The sequence below is a fragment of the Xiphias gladius genome, chromosome 4 (assembly GCF_016859285.1).
Source record: "Xiphias gladius isolate SHS-SW01 ecotype Sanya breed wild chromosome 4, ASM1685928v1, whole genome shotgun sequence".
Lineage (NCBI taxonomy): Eukaryota > Metazoa > Chordata > Actinopteri > Istiophoriformes > Xiphiidae > Xiphias > Xiphias gladius.
In genome coordinates, this window is record NC_053403.1 from 5,595,201 (window position 1) to 5,611,705 (window position 16,505).

The 16,505-nt window shown below is 40.5% G+C and overlaps 1 protein-coding gene across 3 annotated transcripts in view; it reads left to right on the forward strand.

The window, feature by feature from the left end:
- The window catches only part of scara5 (scavenger receptor class A, member 5 (putative)), an 86,458-nt gene that overhangs the window by 37,980 nt on the left and 31,973 nt on the right, over positions 1-16,505 (forward strand). For all 3 annotated transcript variants that reach the window (XM_040125196.1, XM_040125195.1, XM_040125194.1), the window contains 5 exons: positions 3,699-3,898; positions 5,267-5,445; positions 5,576-5,702; positions 5,830-5,998; positions 14,672-14,752. In XM_040125196.1, the coding sequence (XP_039981130.1) occupies positions 3,699-3,898; positions 5,267-5,445; positions 5,576-5,702; positions 5,830-5,998; positions 14,672-14,752 (756 nt within the window). The remainder of the gene's footprint in view (positions 1-3,698; positions 3,899-5,266; positions 5,446-5,575; positions 5,703-5,829; positions 5,999-14,671; positions 14,753-16,505) is intronic.

Below are 16,505 nucleotides of genomic sequence, written 5' to 3' on the forward strand. Positions count from 1 at the left end.
ACAGGCCTGCTTACAGGTACATGCACCTAAAGAGTACTGATTTTTGTCTTGCAATCACACAGTGGTCTTCTATTTGAGCATATCCACATATTTTTCATTAATTTTTATGTTTTATGTGTTTTCCTACTGTAATTTAGGATGTTATTGACATGCTGCATAGGTGCTAAAATCAATATACTAAAAATAAGGTAATACTTTCCCAAAATGACTTGAATTTAAAAAAAAAGAAAGGCGTTGCCCATAATAGACTTATCGCCCAACTCTGCAGTTCATCTCAACCCTTGTTGTGTTTTAGCGTCTTTCAGCTCACTGTTTCGGTTTTACGGCCCGCAACTTTATTGTTTTTGTTCATTCTCACATCTCTCGTCAGCTGTTTTCAGGAAAACATTCTGGTAAGCCCTCTGTAAACTACCTGCCCTGACGAACATAGAGGAGCATTTAGCAGATAAAGATCCAGATATTTCCCTCAGGAGGTAGTGGAGACCAAAAGCAGGGCTAAAAGGAGAGCGGATATTGGACTTGCATTCATCAGGCGTCCAGAGGCATGGTTCCAAATCAGAGATAACGTTGCTCCGTATCTGCTGGATGTTTAAAATGAGGAACTGCTAGCCAACACGTTCCTGCTTACAAAATTATAACGTGATAACATGTCAATGTTGTTTTAACAGCTTGTTTTGCTGCCCCCAGATTGCCAAAAAAAACCAAAACAGTTATTGATGATGTAAAAATGTCCCTGTGAATAGGAAAGCCTCTTATCTCCGATCAGTTACCTGACAGTGAACCCCGTGGTTTGGTTGATGGTACGTGCAGAGCTCTCCATGTTAACAGAGCAGCAGTTTAACGGACATCAGTTAGTAGAGAGCGATTCCTAATGCTGATGGATGATTCCGTGAGGCGGTTGAACTGGAGGAAACAAAGTGAGACACTGTGGAAAATGTGTTCTGGCAAGAAGATATGATTATACGTTTATATGCCTTTGCACTAATAGCGCACAGTCGCTCTGAACTGTGAGAACCCGCGGCCCCCAAACAGTCTGTGGTTAAGAAATGTAATTCTGCACCTCAAACTAGCAAGACCGCACTGCAGTGCCTCTGACAAATATCAGAAAATTTGGAAACAGTTCATGGATTGTAGTAACGCTAAGCCCTGTGCCACCGCTCCATCTGCAACTTTTAAATTATCCTTACAAGATTATCTGACAGAATTGTGGTATTGATGTGTAGTTTGTTGCTGTTGCCGTCAACTGTTTTTGCTTGACCACCGTGGATTTTTGAGTTCATCATATGGGGTTTAGAAAGGGTTTCGGAAACCCGATGTGCTGCCGTCCTTCCCCTCTTCCCCTCCTCCTCCTCCTTTGTATTTTCCCCCTCTTCTTCTACTTTGCCTTCTTTTAGTCTGCTCGCACATCTTCTTCTCCTTCATCGTCTTCTTAGGGCCTGTCCCAGTAGCCCAAACTTGCAGTATTTGGCGAGAAGTCAAGTATCTGCTGGTATGACGGATCTCGGGTCATGCCAGCCGTGCGGTTTGCCTGTTAAGACTGAAAGCATGTGGATGTTTATCAGGCGTGGTTAAAGAGGCCATTCCATCACTCATGCAAATACCTGGCTTAGTCAAGCTCTGGTGATTTTTTTTTGTTGGTTTTATTTAATTTCCACAGAGTAAATAAATAAGGAGGATTCACCACCATTCATCAGATGACGGCGAAAAACAAACGCACGAGAGGAGTATATGATTATTAAAGTAATTAAATTGAGTTAGAAGCAGGTTGACCCGCTGAACTTCAGCTTCTTCTTGCCTGTTGATCACTCTGGGTCAACATTAACATTATTCCGGTCTATAGTTGTGATGTAATGATGATTAACGCACCATTATTTTTTCAGCCGATTCCCTCCACAGCGCATCATTCTCGTGGGGCTTTGCCGCTCACAGTCACATAAACACTGGACAGTCGCCATTGTTTGACCATTTCACTAATAATGAATGAACTGGCGATGCAAACCAAGCTTCGCATTTCGGTCACCATAACTTTTTTGGCCTTTCCTCCATGTTGTTTTCCAGTCCCATCAAAAAAAAAAAAAAAAAAGGTCTGGAAAAAGGGAGTAAATCTTTCACATGGAGTTGACCTTGTTTTTCTTCTTCACCTTCCTCTTTTTATCCCTCCATTGTGTCTTTTTTCTTGTTCTTCCTTTTCTTCTGCCTTTTCAAGCAGCAGTATGGAGAAACTCCATACTATCAGGTTCTAGTTGACGGTAAATGTGTGTGTGTGTGTGTGTGTGTGTGTGTGTGTGTGTGTGTGTGTGTGTGTGTGTGTGTTTTCTTCTGTAAAAACACCACCGTTAAAGGGCCATCATTTAGCAATTAGGCACCCTATGTAGTGGAGACATTTCAGCTTATTTAGTGTTCCAGGTCATTAGTTATAAACCTAACAGACATAATGAGCAGGAATTTAGATGATTTGTTTGCAGCTTTGTGGTTTTTTTTTTTTTTTGCTCTGAAGTCATGCAGGGCATTCTTGGCATGGACTCTAGCATATACACAGACTTTTAGAGCTCTCTTTTCCCAAATGGAAGCAGAAACATTCGGCGTGTGTAATATTCGGCTGTTAGGGGCATCAGCGTGTCAAAGAGCATGCTTGGAGGGAATTATCTTCTTCCTCTCGTTTCCCAAGTAACCTCTTTTCTCCATCTGAGGTTTTTTGCGCACATTGGTCCCTGCTGTCCTGTAGAGGGGATGTCGTCATGGCGTAATGCTGAGGATCTGGTTTCAAAATATCTCTATGGCTATCGAGCCGTTGCCATGCAACACGCTCTCAACATAACACGAAACAGAAGAGCTTTTTTCTCATTAGGAACGGTCGAGAAGAGAGAAAAGACTAAAGAAGTGGCCTCAATGCCATCGCCAAAAACAAGACGAGAGAGGTTAATCGGCAGTATGTCAACCGTCAGCAAAATTGATTTTATGGGCCAAAAACAAGACGAGAGAGGTTCATCGGCAGTATGTTAACTGTCAGCAAGTGTGATGACATCTGAGATGTTATCCCAACTAGACACTGCTTTTTCATATGCCAAAAAGATTGGGAACCTCTGGTTTAATGTTTTAACGTTGTATTTTTCAAAGTTATAACATGTTTTAAAAGTTTAAATCTAAATCTGCGAAGTAACTATAGCTGTCACATAAATTTAGTGGAGTAAATAGTCCAGTATATCACTGTGGAGTAGAAGTAAAAGCTGGTATAAAATGGAAGTAAAAGTAAAATGCACTTAGCTAAATTCAATCACTGGGAGTCCGCAGGTCATACCTTTAAAAAAAAACAAAAAAAAACAAAACACACTCTCCCTCCTGCAGGTATTGGACGGTCAGCCACATGCCCAGGCCAACTTCAACTTCATTCAAAATGAAGACATAATTTCCACAATATGACATTACAACACTGAACCTCGCACTAAGCCAACACCGTTAACTAATTTTGGGCTAAAATAAAAATATTTAGGTCTTGATTTAACAAAACAAAACATTTCGCAGGAGCAGGCAACCAGCATTAGTGCAGGTGACTGAATCAACATCTGCCCTTCATTAAAATGCTGGTTAGTTCCAAGCTGACAATAGTGATTGATAGCAAACAATACTCAATTTTTTTCTTTTGCCGTAGCTGAGGGATCAGTGAATCAACACTCAGAACAAATCTGTGTCCCCCCCAGTCTCTCGTTCCCAGGTTTCCTCACAGCGGCAGGAGGTGCTAATGGAGAACGTGACCCGCATGTCAGAGCGCTCTCGGCTGATCCAGCAGACCCTGGGCGAGGTGTCCACTCAGGCCGACCTGCTCGAGAACATCTGGAAACTGGAGAACCTCTTCCAGAACCACAGCGACTGGCTGCAGAGGCTGGAGATCCTCATCAAGGTATGACACAAGACTGAAAACAGGGAACAAGAGCCCATACAGAGCAGGGTTTTAGACCTGGAAAATGTTACAGGACATGAATAGGGTTTGATGACGATGATGATGGTGTTTATTCAGTGGCATGAATGTGCTCAAGAAATAATTTTTCCAGTAATAAGTTTCTGTTTGAAGTGAATAAAGTTATTATGAACATACCTCCAGACGGAGACACCAGAACACCTCCAGACAGGACATGTCTGCCCCGCTCCCACCTTCCACTTCCTTTTCATATAATTGTTAGAAAATCATAAAATGTCACTTTTGTCTTACTTATTTCAGTGTTATTCTTTTTTTAAGCAGACTTTGGACATCTACAGATTAATTTGTATCCACGTATGTGTGGATTAAACCTATAGATATTTGGAAGATACATGTCTGTGCATTATGGTTTTGTTTTGTTTTGTTTTTTTCCATTGATGGAGGTGGCTGGGGGTTGGGAATAACGAGAATATTCTGTGTTCTACTCAGGTATAAAAAAAATCTTTTTTTTTTTGAGTTAGCACATACAGTACCATGGCTGCACACTCAATATAACAAAAGTGCCAAAACAAGATTTTTGACAATAATAAATCCTTTTCAAAAGAATGAACATAAAAAAGCCTGCAACAGGTAATAAAACTGACTAAACTGTGAAACTGAGTGTGCAAGTGATCTCGCTTCTTAAATTGAAATATTTAAACTTTGGTGATGTTAATGCTTACAATGCAAAACACATGTGAACTATAACAAAAGAACTGCTCTTAGGAGTTAATAAGTCTAATATTACTTGTTTTTAAAGAGTAAAGAGAAACACGTGTGTAATTTTCAATGGTTTTATTACTTTAAAAGCATGAAAAATTAAGCATTTCACAGTGGATATGAGGCTGCAGAATAACAGTCCCGCTGGTTCACTGACTTGAGATAAAGCTGTTCCCTGCTGACCAGCCAAGACAGCTAATTGTCTTTCAATCTGGCGCTATCGTTGTGGAGGTGACAATAACGATCATCATCACAATCACGATGGTCGCTGAAGGTGTTGACAAAACATGACACAAGTGACAGTCACGGTGACGGGTAGGGAAAATGACCAGTAATGACTGCACTTTTCTTTGTAGCATTAGTTGAAGGATGAGATTGCATTTATTCCCTTTTTTTAAACACTTGTCTCTGGCCATTTTCAGAATTCAAATTAGTCAACTGACACCATCAAAAAAGAGTTCTTGGTCCTTAAACGCACTTTGTGCTTTCAAGAAATGTGCTTTTCATGAATATTTACGCATCAATCAGTCCTGTTTATCTGTGAAATACTATGACAGCAGTGGAGAATATGCTAAGGTCTCTTCCTTGCAGGGCATGGAGGTGGAGCTGAGGAGCATCCAGGGTTACTCTCTTCAGTCAGAGGGCTACCTGGTGCAGTTGGATGACAGGTTGTCCTCTCTAAGCAGCTCCACCAGCAGAAACCTGACGGGCTTGAACGCGGAGGTGACACGAGCCTCCACCTGGCTCCGCGACCAGGACCTCCTGCTCCGGTACGCACTCAGATTACGCCGAAGATCCTCATTTCCAAAGCATACAAGTGTAACCACGTCACAGGGGAGACTGTGTACACTTTAACGACTTCAAAATGATCAAGTTTTATTTGTTTCTGCTCTCTTTCAGGGAAACCTCAGGAAAGGTGAGCGGGCTGAGAGAGAAACTGGACGAGGTTAACTGGACGGTGGGAGCTGTCAATCACACCTTCAGCAATGACATCAGTATTCACAACTTCAAGATTCAGGACTTGCAGGTTGATCACAGCTTATATAAAAATGTTCAATTCATTAAATCTACCACTGAGAAGATGCTTTTAAGACACGTAACCGCAGTATACTGATGATCTACTGCTGCTGTTAAACCTCCTCCCCGCTGCTCAGATCCAGATCAGCAACATAACGGAGGACACCAGCAGTTTATGGGTGACCCACGTCCACACGGAGGCCCAGCTGAGGAACGAGATGGAGATCCTCAATACGATCACAGAGGACCTCCGTCTGAAGGACTGGGAGCACTCCATGGCCCTGAAGAACCTCACCATAATAGAAGGTCAGCTAAGAGAAGTGGATGTCTGTTCAGATTTCTCCTCTTAGTGCTAATGTGACCCTTTTTAACTTTTATTTCTAACCCGGATGTGGCTGTTCCCAAAGGAGACAGTTGATCAGTGATTTACAGGCTAAAAAGGGCATATAGATATCTCTGTTCAAACTGGACTAAATTGGGTTTTACCCTTTTTTTATTTCAATATTTTATCATTTCAGTGACTATATTTCAAAAAGAAGCAAGTCCTTAATACACTTTAAAAGATATTAAAACAGGGGTTATAAGTAGAGGTATAGACTTTAAAGCCCAGTTCTAAGCTAGACATTTGCAAATTATCACAATGCTAATGCCTTTTTTCCACGGGCCTGATTTAACCGGGCCAAGCCAAGCCAAGCCTGTGAGTCCTCACAGCAGGTGACAATGCTGTGGTCCTGCTTGGTACCGGGTGGTCTTCTCCCTCTGGACCCGGCTTAATACTGCATCTGAAGTGCTTTTAGATGGTCGGATATCTTCGGAACCCCCCTACGCCTTTCTGACGACGGATTAGGGCGTTCCATGTCCTCTGCAAACTCCTTGTTTAGTTTTTCGATGGAAAAAAACTGCACAAGTTGCTAAGTATGATCGAATTATTTATTTTCACCACTTTACCCTAAACAGTCTGTGTATGCCACTGCTTACTGGACCAACATGTAAGGCAAATTGACAACATACTGTAGTCATATGTCAAAAAATACTATCAAAATCACAGAAAGCAACTGCAAAGATCAAAGGTAATGACATATTAAGATAAATACCTCAGAACATTTATTAGTTGGTAATGGATCAGCAGCAAAAGTCAAGAATCTTTTTTCATTGCTAAGCAGGAATTGGGTCAAAAACAGGATTTATACTCACCAAAAAAACATGAGAATAATAGACAGAGGAAGGACTTGGTAAACAGTATCATGCATTTGTGAAAAGTAATGAAAATTAATTTCATGTATATGTAATGTAAAATTTACAAAACAAGACATCCATGCCTTAGAAGAAAAAATCAAGAGCTATGTACAACCAACCGGAGTAACAATACACGAAAAACACGAGAGCACAGCACCAGAATGTGAAAACCTTGACTTTTAGCATAATGAATCCCATTGGGTGGATCTCAGTACTGCAAAAAGATAATTTACATTGGCTGAGCCAATACATGTTTGCAGTGGGACTGAATGCAAGTGACCCCAGCGTGCAAACGTGATTTTACACTGTGGGATTACTACCCCGGGGGTATTGAGCAACTCTGAATGTTCCTCCTCCAAATCTGTTCGGAGCTGATTAGTCCCGACTTGGTACGACTCTCACTGCCAGTGTACCAAATGACTTCCCTGGCTTGTTAAAATCAGAATAGGTATGTCATGATGTAATGCTGGCAGGGGACGCTGCCCGAGCTGATGGATGGCGACTAAAACCGAATGGGACCCCAGATCTTGTGTCTGCTTCACATGTGGGTGGGAGGCCGTTTCTCCTGTGCCTGGAAACAATTGTGGGTTAAATTTAGACCATCCATCCAGAATGAAGGGCTCAACCACTCAGCTCTGTCATTAGTTTCAGCTCTGCAGCCCATTTGTTTTTGTTTTTTTTTGTTAGCTCCCAGTCACCTTAGCCAAGAAAACTTTTACATCACTATCCATGTTTGTCCTCCTCTGTTCTGTTCCCTTCTCCTTTCATGCCACCTTTTTCTTCATTCCTCCTCTTTTCTCCGCTCTTCTTGTTCAGTTAATTTGCCTTCAGTTCCTCTGGAACTCGCACTGTTCATGCCGCACGTGTTACACGTTTTGTTAATAATAAAGAAACAAGAGAAGCTGTTTGAAATATTGCGTGAGGTCTAATGTGTTGCATCTCCAGGTGGTAAATGATTACACAACATGGTATTACTTACAGTAGCATTTGCCCGCTGAGGTCAAATGTATGAGAGGCTTTTAATAACAACTTATTCGCTCCATACGCACAAGATCTTCACCAATTTGTGTCTCATTAGTCACTTGACATCTGGGTTTTCAATAACAATATTTTGGGAATTGATGTTATAAATAGCTAAACTGTGGAAGAATGGCACTGCTTCCACCAGAATTTATTTATTGTTTAAGAGTAGCAAACTCCATCTCCGTAAGTAGAACGTGTGATTTGATTGGAAGCTCCAGAACAGCTCCTAAATGTACCTTGTGGTCAGATTTCTGTCAGTTTAAGAGCAGTGTTTGGACAAGTGTTAGATCACAAGTATAAAATCATTAGAAAGAAATCATTTTAAGCGGGCTCTAAACATACTTACTTCAATGAACAGCTTGATGTAGCGTCAGTTAACTAGAGGAGCTCCACTCCAGAACACACCAAGAGTTTTCCAACAGTTGAATCCCAGTTGAAAAGAGATTGAAGGGGTTCTCCGGTCATTTATTATTGCACCCGCATCACTTGTAAAAACGCAGATTGAAAAGTCAGTGCAGCAGAAGCCAAAATATCCTCACTTTTGGTCTCTAGTAAAGTCAAACCCCAAAAACTCCATCAGATTTCCATAATGTAACTCATAGCATCTTTTATTAGACCCCCGCCTTGCGGGATCTTATTCATATTTTTTTTTTTATCTATATTTTTCATTTCTACGCATTTACACAAAGTAAAAGTCAGCATCTTGGTCATAGCTCAGTTAAGAAATCCTCCTCTCCTGCCGAGCTGCTGACAGCGCCCCCGGCTGGACACCAGAGCGGAGAGTATCGGAGCGGTCAACAGAAACAAGTCGTGCTGTCCTGCCTCGTGCGCTGCCCTCGAAGCTACCCGTCTCTACTTCCATCCCAGTTAGTTTTGTGGTTCAGTCATTTTAAGCTGCAACTCGGTTTGTAAGGATTACAGGTTGCCGCAGTGTCGCTCCTGCATTGCTCTGTGCACTGTGAGTCCTCTATCAAAAGTGCAGTGTCCACTCATAAAAATGCAAGTTGAATCGGGGTCTTCTTGACTCATGCATCAACTCATTGGCTTTAAGGGGACAGCCCCAAATAACGACCTACTTCAAATTTCTCATTATCTGTTACCTGAATTTTGTGTGCTTTACAGTGTATGATGTGTCATTTTAACTAGTATGAGCTCATTCCCACAAAGTTTTAGAGTTCTCCAGAGTCAATGCTAATGCTGAGTGTATTGCCCAGTATCGTAAAGAAAATACTGTGATATCGGTGAAATGGCATGACTACATAACTGTGAGCCCGTGCCCTCAGCGAGTGGAATTCCCCTCTCTTTTCTTTTCATGTTCTGTGCCATATTTTTGTTCCTCCTCCTCCCTCTTGATGTTTCATAACTCCTTTTCTCCACTCTTCTCCTCTATGTGCGTTACCATGTTACTTGGGTGTAAGGGTTCAATCGGCATAAACAGAAAACGCCTTCTGCTTGGGTTTCACATCTATCTTTCACTTTTACAGGAGTATTTGTCTGTGTGTGTGTGTGTGTGTGTGTGTGTGTGTGTGTGTGTGTGTGTGTGTGTGTGTGGATGTATGTGTGAGAGAGAGAGTGAGTGTTCAGGTGCATGTGAGTGTAGACCTTTGCTGACACTCAATTCGTATGAAATGGTTAAGTTTAAGTAACTTAAACTAACTAATTAAAACAGCTATAATCGATGTAATTGTTTAACTGTCTGGCCCGCAAGTTTACTGTAAGGTTCAATCTCACTCTCTGCAGGAGAAGCTCCTTAAAAATTGTACACTACTTGCTCAGCACCAAAATAGCAGACTGACAAAGTTAACAACTATCTGGTGAACATAGTAGAGCGGTTGGCTGCTAAAAAGCCCGATGTTTCCCCTGGAAGTTGGTTGAGACCAAAAACAGAGCTCAAAGAGAGTGAATATTAGACCTACTTTCATAGAGTGGACACAACATGACTTCAAATGAACGATTATGTTGCTGTCACCTGGCTCCAACACTGACATGTACCTATAGTCTACCTTTTACTACCTGACATCAATGTTGCAGTACTTTCTTATTTGGTTCAGAATGACAACATGGTTCATTTTAGGCTTTCTAATGAAAAACTATTGCTGTTTTTTTTTTTTTTTTTTTTTTCCGGGAGAGGATAGTATCATAGCTCTCAGATGAAACATTTGCACAGTATTTCCACAATCTGATGTTTTGGAACTAAAAAAATTTATCTGCACCATACATCAAACTAAAGCGTCAATAACCCAAAGAGTTGCAAGGTTTTTTATATTTTTTAAAAGCACTGATGAAAGCAACAATATCTTTGAATGCCTGAATGTGTTTCTCTCTAAACGAATAACATGGCTGTCTAGACATCCTGATAGTTTCATTGAATTTCTGTGCTGTTATGGTTAGCTACTGTAGTTATTGTGTTGAACTGTCACTGTCTTGTCAGGACATTTGATTTTCACATTCGCTAACTCGACCCAAGAGGAACAATTCTAACATTTGGATCCAAGGACAAAGACCCAAATTTATTCAAGGCGGTTGTTGCGTGTACACCCACTCATTTTTTTTTTTTTCTCATTTGCATTCTTTTAATTTTTGCATGTCATTTCATCATTGAACCTCGAGGAAGTTTCAGGAGTTTAAACAACTTGTTACTTGACAGATTGGCAGCATTATATTAAGATTTTTCGATCCAAAAGACCCAAAGAAAAGCATCACAGGGTTTTCATCAAGCGCTAGTCAAGTGCAGGATTGGACAGATGATCTGTTGTTGCTGACAGCTGCTGTGCTGCAGGCTGAGTTTGTTCTTGAGTTAGTCATTTGTTACAAGTTGATCTGAGGAGAGGTGAGGCCTGGAAACACTTACAGCCTAAGTGTCATCAGGTGACCATTAAATGTATATTTTGAGTGGCATGTTTGTTTAACTAGTGAAGAGTTCCTCGGTGCAATTGAGGCTGGCTTACACACATAACCTCAGTCGTTCACAGTCATTTTTCTATTTTTGACACTTTTTAGTTGCAACCAATGAAATATATTTTACAAGAGGAAGGGGAAAACAAACATCAACAAGTACGGAAACCAAGTGGGGTATACAGTTCTTGGTCTGCTGACTTTATGTCCATATTATCCTTGGATTTATCCAGATCCATACGTGATGGTGCCCGTTGTTGTTTGCAAAGCAGGGCAATCTCTGATTTTCTGATTTTTCAGGAAAAGGTCTCCCCCTCTATTCCTATTTCATATTAATCTCTTACTATTGTATGTCCATCCATTTCTTAACAGTGGGAGGTTCCTTTTTATGCCAGTTTTTTATATATTGCTTTTGCAGGCAATCGGGAGAATTTTACTAAGAAAACTGAGAAAAGTTGACTGTTTACTACTGCAGGTGATTAAATATTCAGTATCACCCTAAAAATCCAGGACACTTTGTAGAAATACTGCTCTAAATCCTCTATCAGAGCGAATTTTGACACAACCCTGGGGACTTCCTCTTTATGACCGAAATTTTGTCCATCTGTTCTTTGTTACAACATCCTGTATCCTCAACTAGCATAAACCCTGAGAATGCCTTTCTGTCACTCATCATTGTGCTGAATTTAACACGCTCCTTATCTCCCCATACATTTAACATACACGTTGTCACATCACTGTGTTGTAATCTCTGCTAGACTGTGTGACTCTTACACATGTGCAAAAGAAAAATAAAAAGAAAAGCTCACAGTATATTTGTTATGCAAACTGGATGTTGGATGGAGGTGCCTGCACTTTTCACCAGTGTTGTATTCCTGGACTTGGTGCTCTCAGATGTGTTCAGGCTAATCCTGGAGGGGCCACTCAGCCTGTTATTGTTGAAACACTGTCAGCTGAACGAACAAGAAGGACTCTGAGAGACATGAGATTAATAATTTGAAGCTCTGCTAAAACAAACTATTATCGAGGATACAATTTCTTCAGGACCATCGGGGTGAAATGCGTTTTCCAAAGATGAGGCATGCAGACAGACGCATGCACACACACATTTTTGTTTTACAATACTTTTTGAAGACCCTCCAGATGAAACTAGAACCTTAAAACTAGACAATTTAAAGTGTTGATGGCTCTAAATAAATGGCAATGAAAGGCAGACTTTAGGAATCAAATATCCAGGCATTCTGTGAGGTGACATTAGTAAACTGAAGTTTTAGTGAATGTGTTGAAGGAGTTATTAGTGAATGAGTCCACATCCAACATCACAACAAAAGAAAGCAGTGTGGACAAATAAGGAGAACTATACCATCTCCACTGGTGGATATTAGAAATACATGTCTTCACGGGCCGCAAAATTTCTACCCAACTTTACCTGACTGATCAGATTTAAACCAAACTCACAAAAACTATTGGAATGATTGCCATGAAATGTTGTACAGACGTTCGTGGTCCCCAGTGGTTGAATCCTACTGACTTTTGAGAACCACCGACTCTTCATTTAGACAAGAGCAGATGAAAATTTTCACTTTTGTTCCTAAAGGATTAATCCTAATGACTTTGGTGATCACCTGGCGTTTATCCTTACTATTGAGTGGGTCGCCATGACATTCGTCTGTCCAGTACTTTAAGGGTTTATGACCAAATACCTCAGCTGTACTTTTATGTTTAGTGCTAATTACCTGCAAAACATTAGCATGTTAACATTGTCATTAACCTTGCTGAAGGTAAGCACCTCGGTGCCTGAGTGCAGTCTCACAGAGCCCCTAGCATGGCTGTAGGCTGTTGTTTTTTGTTTTGTAGGCTTGTTTCTCTCTAGAAACAGTGGCGTGAAATTTAACTAACTAACTCTGGGGAAAAAAAGAATAGACAGAACAGTTGCGTCCTGGTCAAATTGCAGCTTCCATTAAAAAGGCACAAATGCTAGCACGATGAAGAAGCTGCATTCGACCTAGTAATTTGTTGTGTTTTGATTGGCTGACTGAGGATGCAGCATGTCATCATATTGTTGAATTAATGCTTCCTGCTGTAATGTTAGCAGAAGAAAAAAAAAAAAATCAGTTGTTATTGTTGTGTTTCTGTTTTCTGTTGTTTTTTTTCTTTTTTCTGTTCAACTAATCAATTAACCGACTACATTTTTCAGCTATAAATTCTTATTCTAACATAAACTTGAAAACCTGTAAGGGTCCTCACATTGGATAGTTTTCATCAGCTTGTACGCCCGTCCTCAACACCAAAGCGCACACACTTCCAGTGGGTAGTAGACGCACAGCCTCCTCTCTTGATGTAACCTTCTTCACGGTCCCATGACCTGCTGTTACCAGTTAAGTGGATGTGTTTGTGAAGCAGCTCGAGGCAGCAGCAGGCAGATCCATATCTCAGAATCCGTCAGCAGCTTCTTAGCAACAGAAACCTGCAAATTAAGATATCTAGAGCTCTGAAGTATCAGAACTGCTGGACATGTGCTGGACAGTAACAAGCCCTGAATTTCTAAGCATTCCCACAAGCTGTGTTGTTAAACATGTGGTTCCCATTGTGGCCAGACCTCTCTCTCTCTCTCTCTCTCTCTCTCTCTCTCTCTCTCTCTCTCTCTGTTTCTCTCTCTCTTTCACTCACTATTTTGCTTTTTTTCACTAACGATCCAAGTACAACAAACTTTTGGATTTAATCCTTGGACCAGTTGTAAGGCCTAGTTTGGCCTTTATTCTGTGTGTGTGTGTGTGTGTGTGTGTGTGTGTGTGTGTGTGTGTGTGTGTGTGTCTTTGTGTGAGAGAGAGACGAGATTTCGTGACAGTGATAAAATCATTATTTGCAGGAATTAAAGGCTCACATGTTGCTCTCAGAAACAAATTTCTGTCCCATGTTTTCCCTTTTCAAGTGATAATCCACAAGATTCTTTCTTGCCATAATTTTGGCAACACCTTTGATGATAAATACTCCATCCTTTTGTAATAATAAAGAGACCCAGGGCAGACTGAGGCCTCTCATATTTCTACCTTTATTTAATCCAAAGAAAACCGTCTTGCAGCTTCCCTAAATATAAAACTCATCAATTCCGCTCCAAAAAAAGTGTTTCCCTGGGAATGAAAGCCCCTCTCATTGGCGTTATAGAACAGCAAAAAGTAGTTTGTTATTCAGTGTACACTTAAGCCAGACACCTAACCTGCCACCCATAATTTCAGTTTGTTCAGCAATTATATGAACTGATTTGAATGGATGAGAACGAACTACTTTTCATGAAGATGTTGTAAATTACTGTTTCAGTCTAAATCAGTAAATTAAAGTAAACAGATTGAAAAGGTAATAAAGCAGCTTTTGTACAAATACCACTTTTAAATCAAAACCTATAAAACTGTACACCTTTTAACTCCGAATGGATTATCAGTAAGTCCTTGTTTACTTTACAATTCAAGTAAAGAATTACAAGTAAAGCTGGAGAGCTGGAGCGTAAAGCTCTGTGTCAAGGTGTACATCCGTCCCGGGGGTTTGAAAATGTCTTTGCTACGTCACCAAATTTGTCTACTGTAACCGACACTTTCTTCAACTTCCTTTTCATTATTATGACCACCACCACCGCCGCAACTTTATTATTCTCCACCAATCAGCAAGAGACCGATGTTTGACCTGGTCATTGCTACATCCATACATTTTACAACTTCCGAAACGGCTTCTACAAATGACAAATTTTGCGGCAGCATTTTCCATTGTTTGCATCATGCGGCACATGAATTATTCTGTCAACTCTGACCCTATTTTTCCTTCTTTCTGCAGGGCCTCCAGGACCGAAAGGGGAGAAGGGTGACACTGGACCACTTGGGCTCCCTGGGGCCCCTGGGTTGACTGGCTTGAGAGGTGGGTACAAGTGGAAGTATTTATTCATAGCTAAATTGCATAAAAAGTTCAAAATAATCGAAATGGTCAAATCCATTCCTATGTTCCAGTAGAATTCATGTTAAAGGCTTCACGTTGACAACCCTTTTAATGTTGACAATTTCAATGACAAATAAATAAAAAAAGGTGCATCAAGTAGAGTTTACAAGACTAATACACAATCTCTGGCGGAACCCAAGACTATTTTAAGGTCTATTGTAAATCACTCAATTCTGTGGTATTATTACCTGTTTTGTTGTTTCGCCTGTTTTCTGATACTGTATTATATTTTCCGCAACTTTTTTATCCTGCTGTCTTCACCAGGTCTCAACTTGAGTGGGACCCACCAGGTTGAATAGAGGTTAAACAAAAAACGAAATAGACTAGATTATATACTGTATCATCAACTTGTAGCTTTTTCCAAGCTTTGAAAGGCATTCTCAAACTTTCATGACAACTTGACAGGTCTTAAAGAATGGGGTGGTGATAATATCAGGATGTGAAATGAGAGTCAAACAAACCTAACATCAGTAAAGGCTGAAAACCTCTGAGTCAAGTGTTACACAGCATTTACCACATGTACTGTAGAATTTATTGGGGTGGCTCACCCAGATAGATGTTTCGCCGACCAGATTTTTATTATTTTTTTTTTTTTAATACTCTTTCTGCCTTTCAGAGTTAAGCATAGAGATGCAGTTGAAACTATAAACTGGCTTATTGCATAGATTGGAAAAATGACTTCCTTCATTTGAATTTTGTTCATGAGTTTAAATGCCATACAGTGCTCCACACGTCTGTGGTGACCTCTGAAAACAAATCCCTGGAAGCGCTGTGCAGCTTTGGAAGTATCTTACTTAAATCTTGATGTTTGTGATTTAATGAAAGTGAAGCGGTGAAATGCCACAAGTACAGCGTCAAGAAATGTCAAGTTTTTGAGTTGTGGACTAGCATGGTTTTTGGAGGGGTTCTACAATCCCATATTTCATAAAATTTACCCGGCCCGTACATGTCTAATGAAAACATCAAATTTTGAGTTACAAGCATTTTTTCTTTTTCCTTTTTTTTTTTTTTACACAATGGGACTTAGGTTTAAGTGGCTTGAAAACTCTGCTGTTGTGATAAAATTCAGTTACATTAGAAATACAGTGAGCACAGAGAATAAAAGGTCATATAAATTCACTTAAGAAAACAAGGCCCTTAGAGTTTGGATGGAGATTTGTTTTCAGAGAGGGTGTGGACAAGGCCAGTGGGACGGGTCATCTGTCTTTGTCTTGTAGGTAATTCCGCCAAAACCACAACATGAACCCTCATCCAGGCAGAATTGGCACGTCAGTAGCATGAAATGACTATTTTTCACACAGTACTGTAAAATGCAAATAACAACAATGTGACTCCAGATGTTTTGGGACCCCCTCCAGCTTGGTACCTCTTGAATCATCACCCTTCCTCCTGTCATCATCTGCCCCACATTCCCTGACCGATTAACTGCAACTCTCACATGACATTTCCAAGAAGCATTATCTTCCTGCTGAAAGGGGACACCCCCCGCTGCCATAGTTCCAGGAAAAAGTGAATAAAAAGATTTTTTAACTGCAGGGAAAGAAGAAAATTCCTGCTTATTATTTCACATGAAAACACAGCAAACTGAAAGGAAACCCCCCTCTTTAGTGAGAGAAGTGATCCCTTACGAAAGAGGATTTTTAATCAGTACTCTCACTGGTGATGGTCAGTTTAT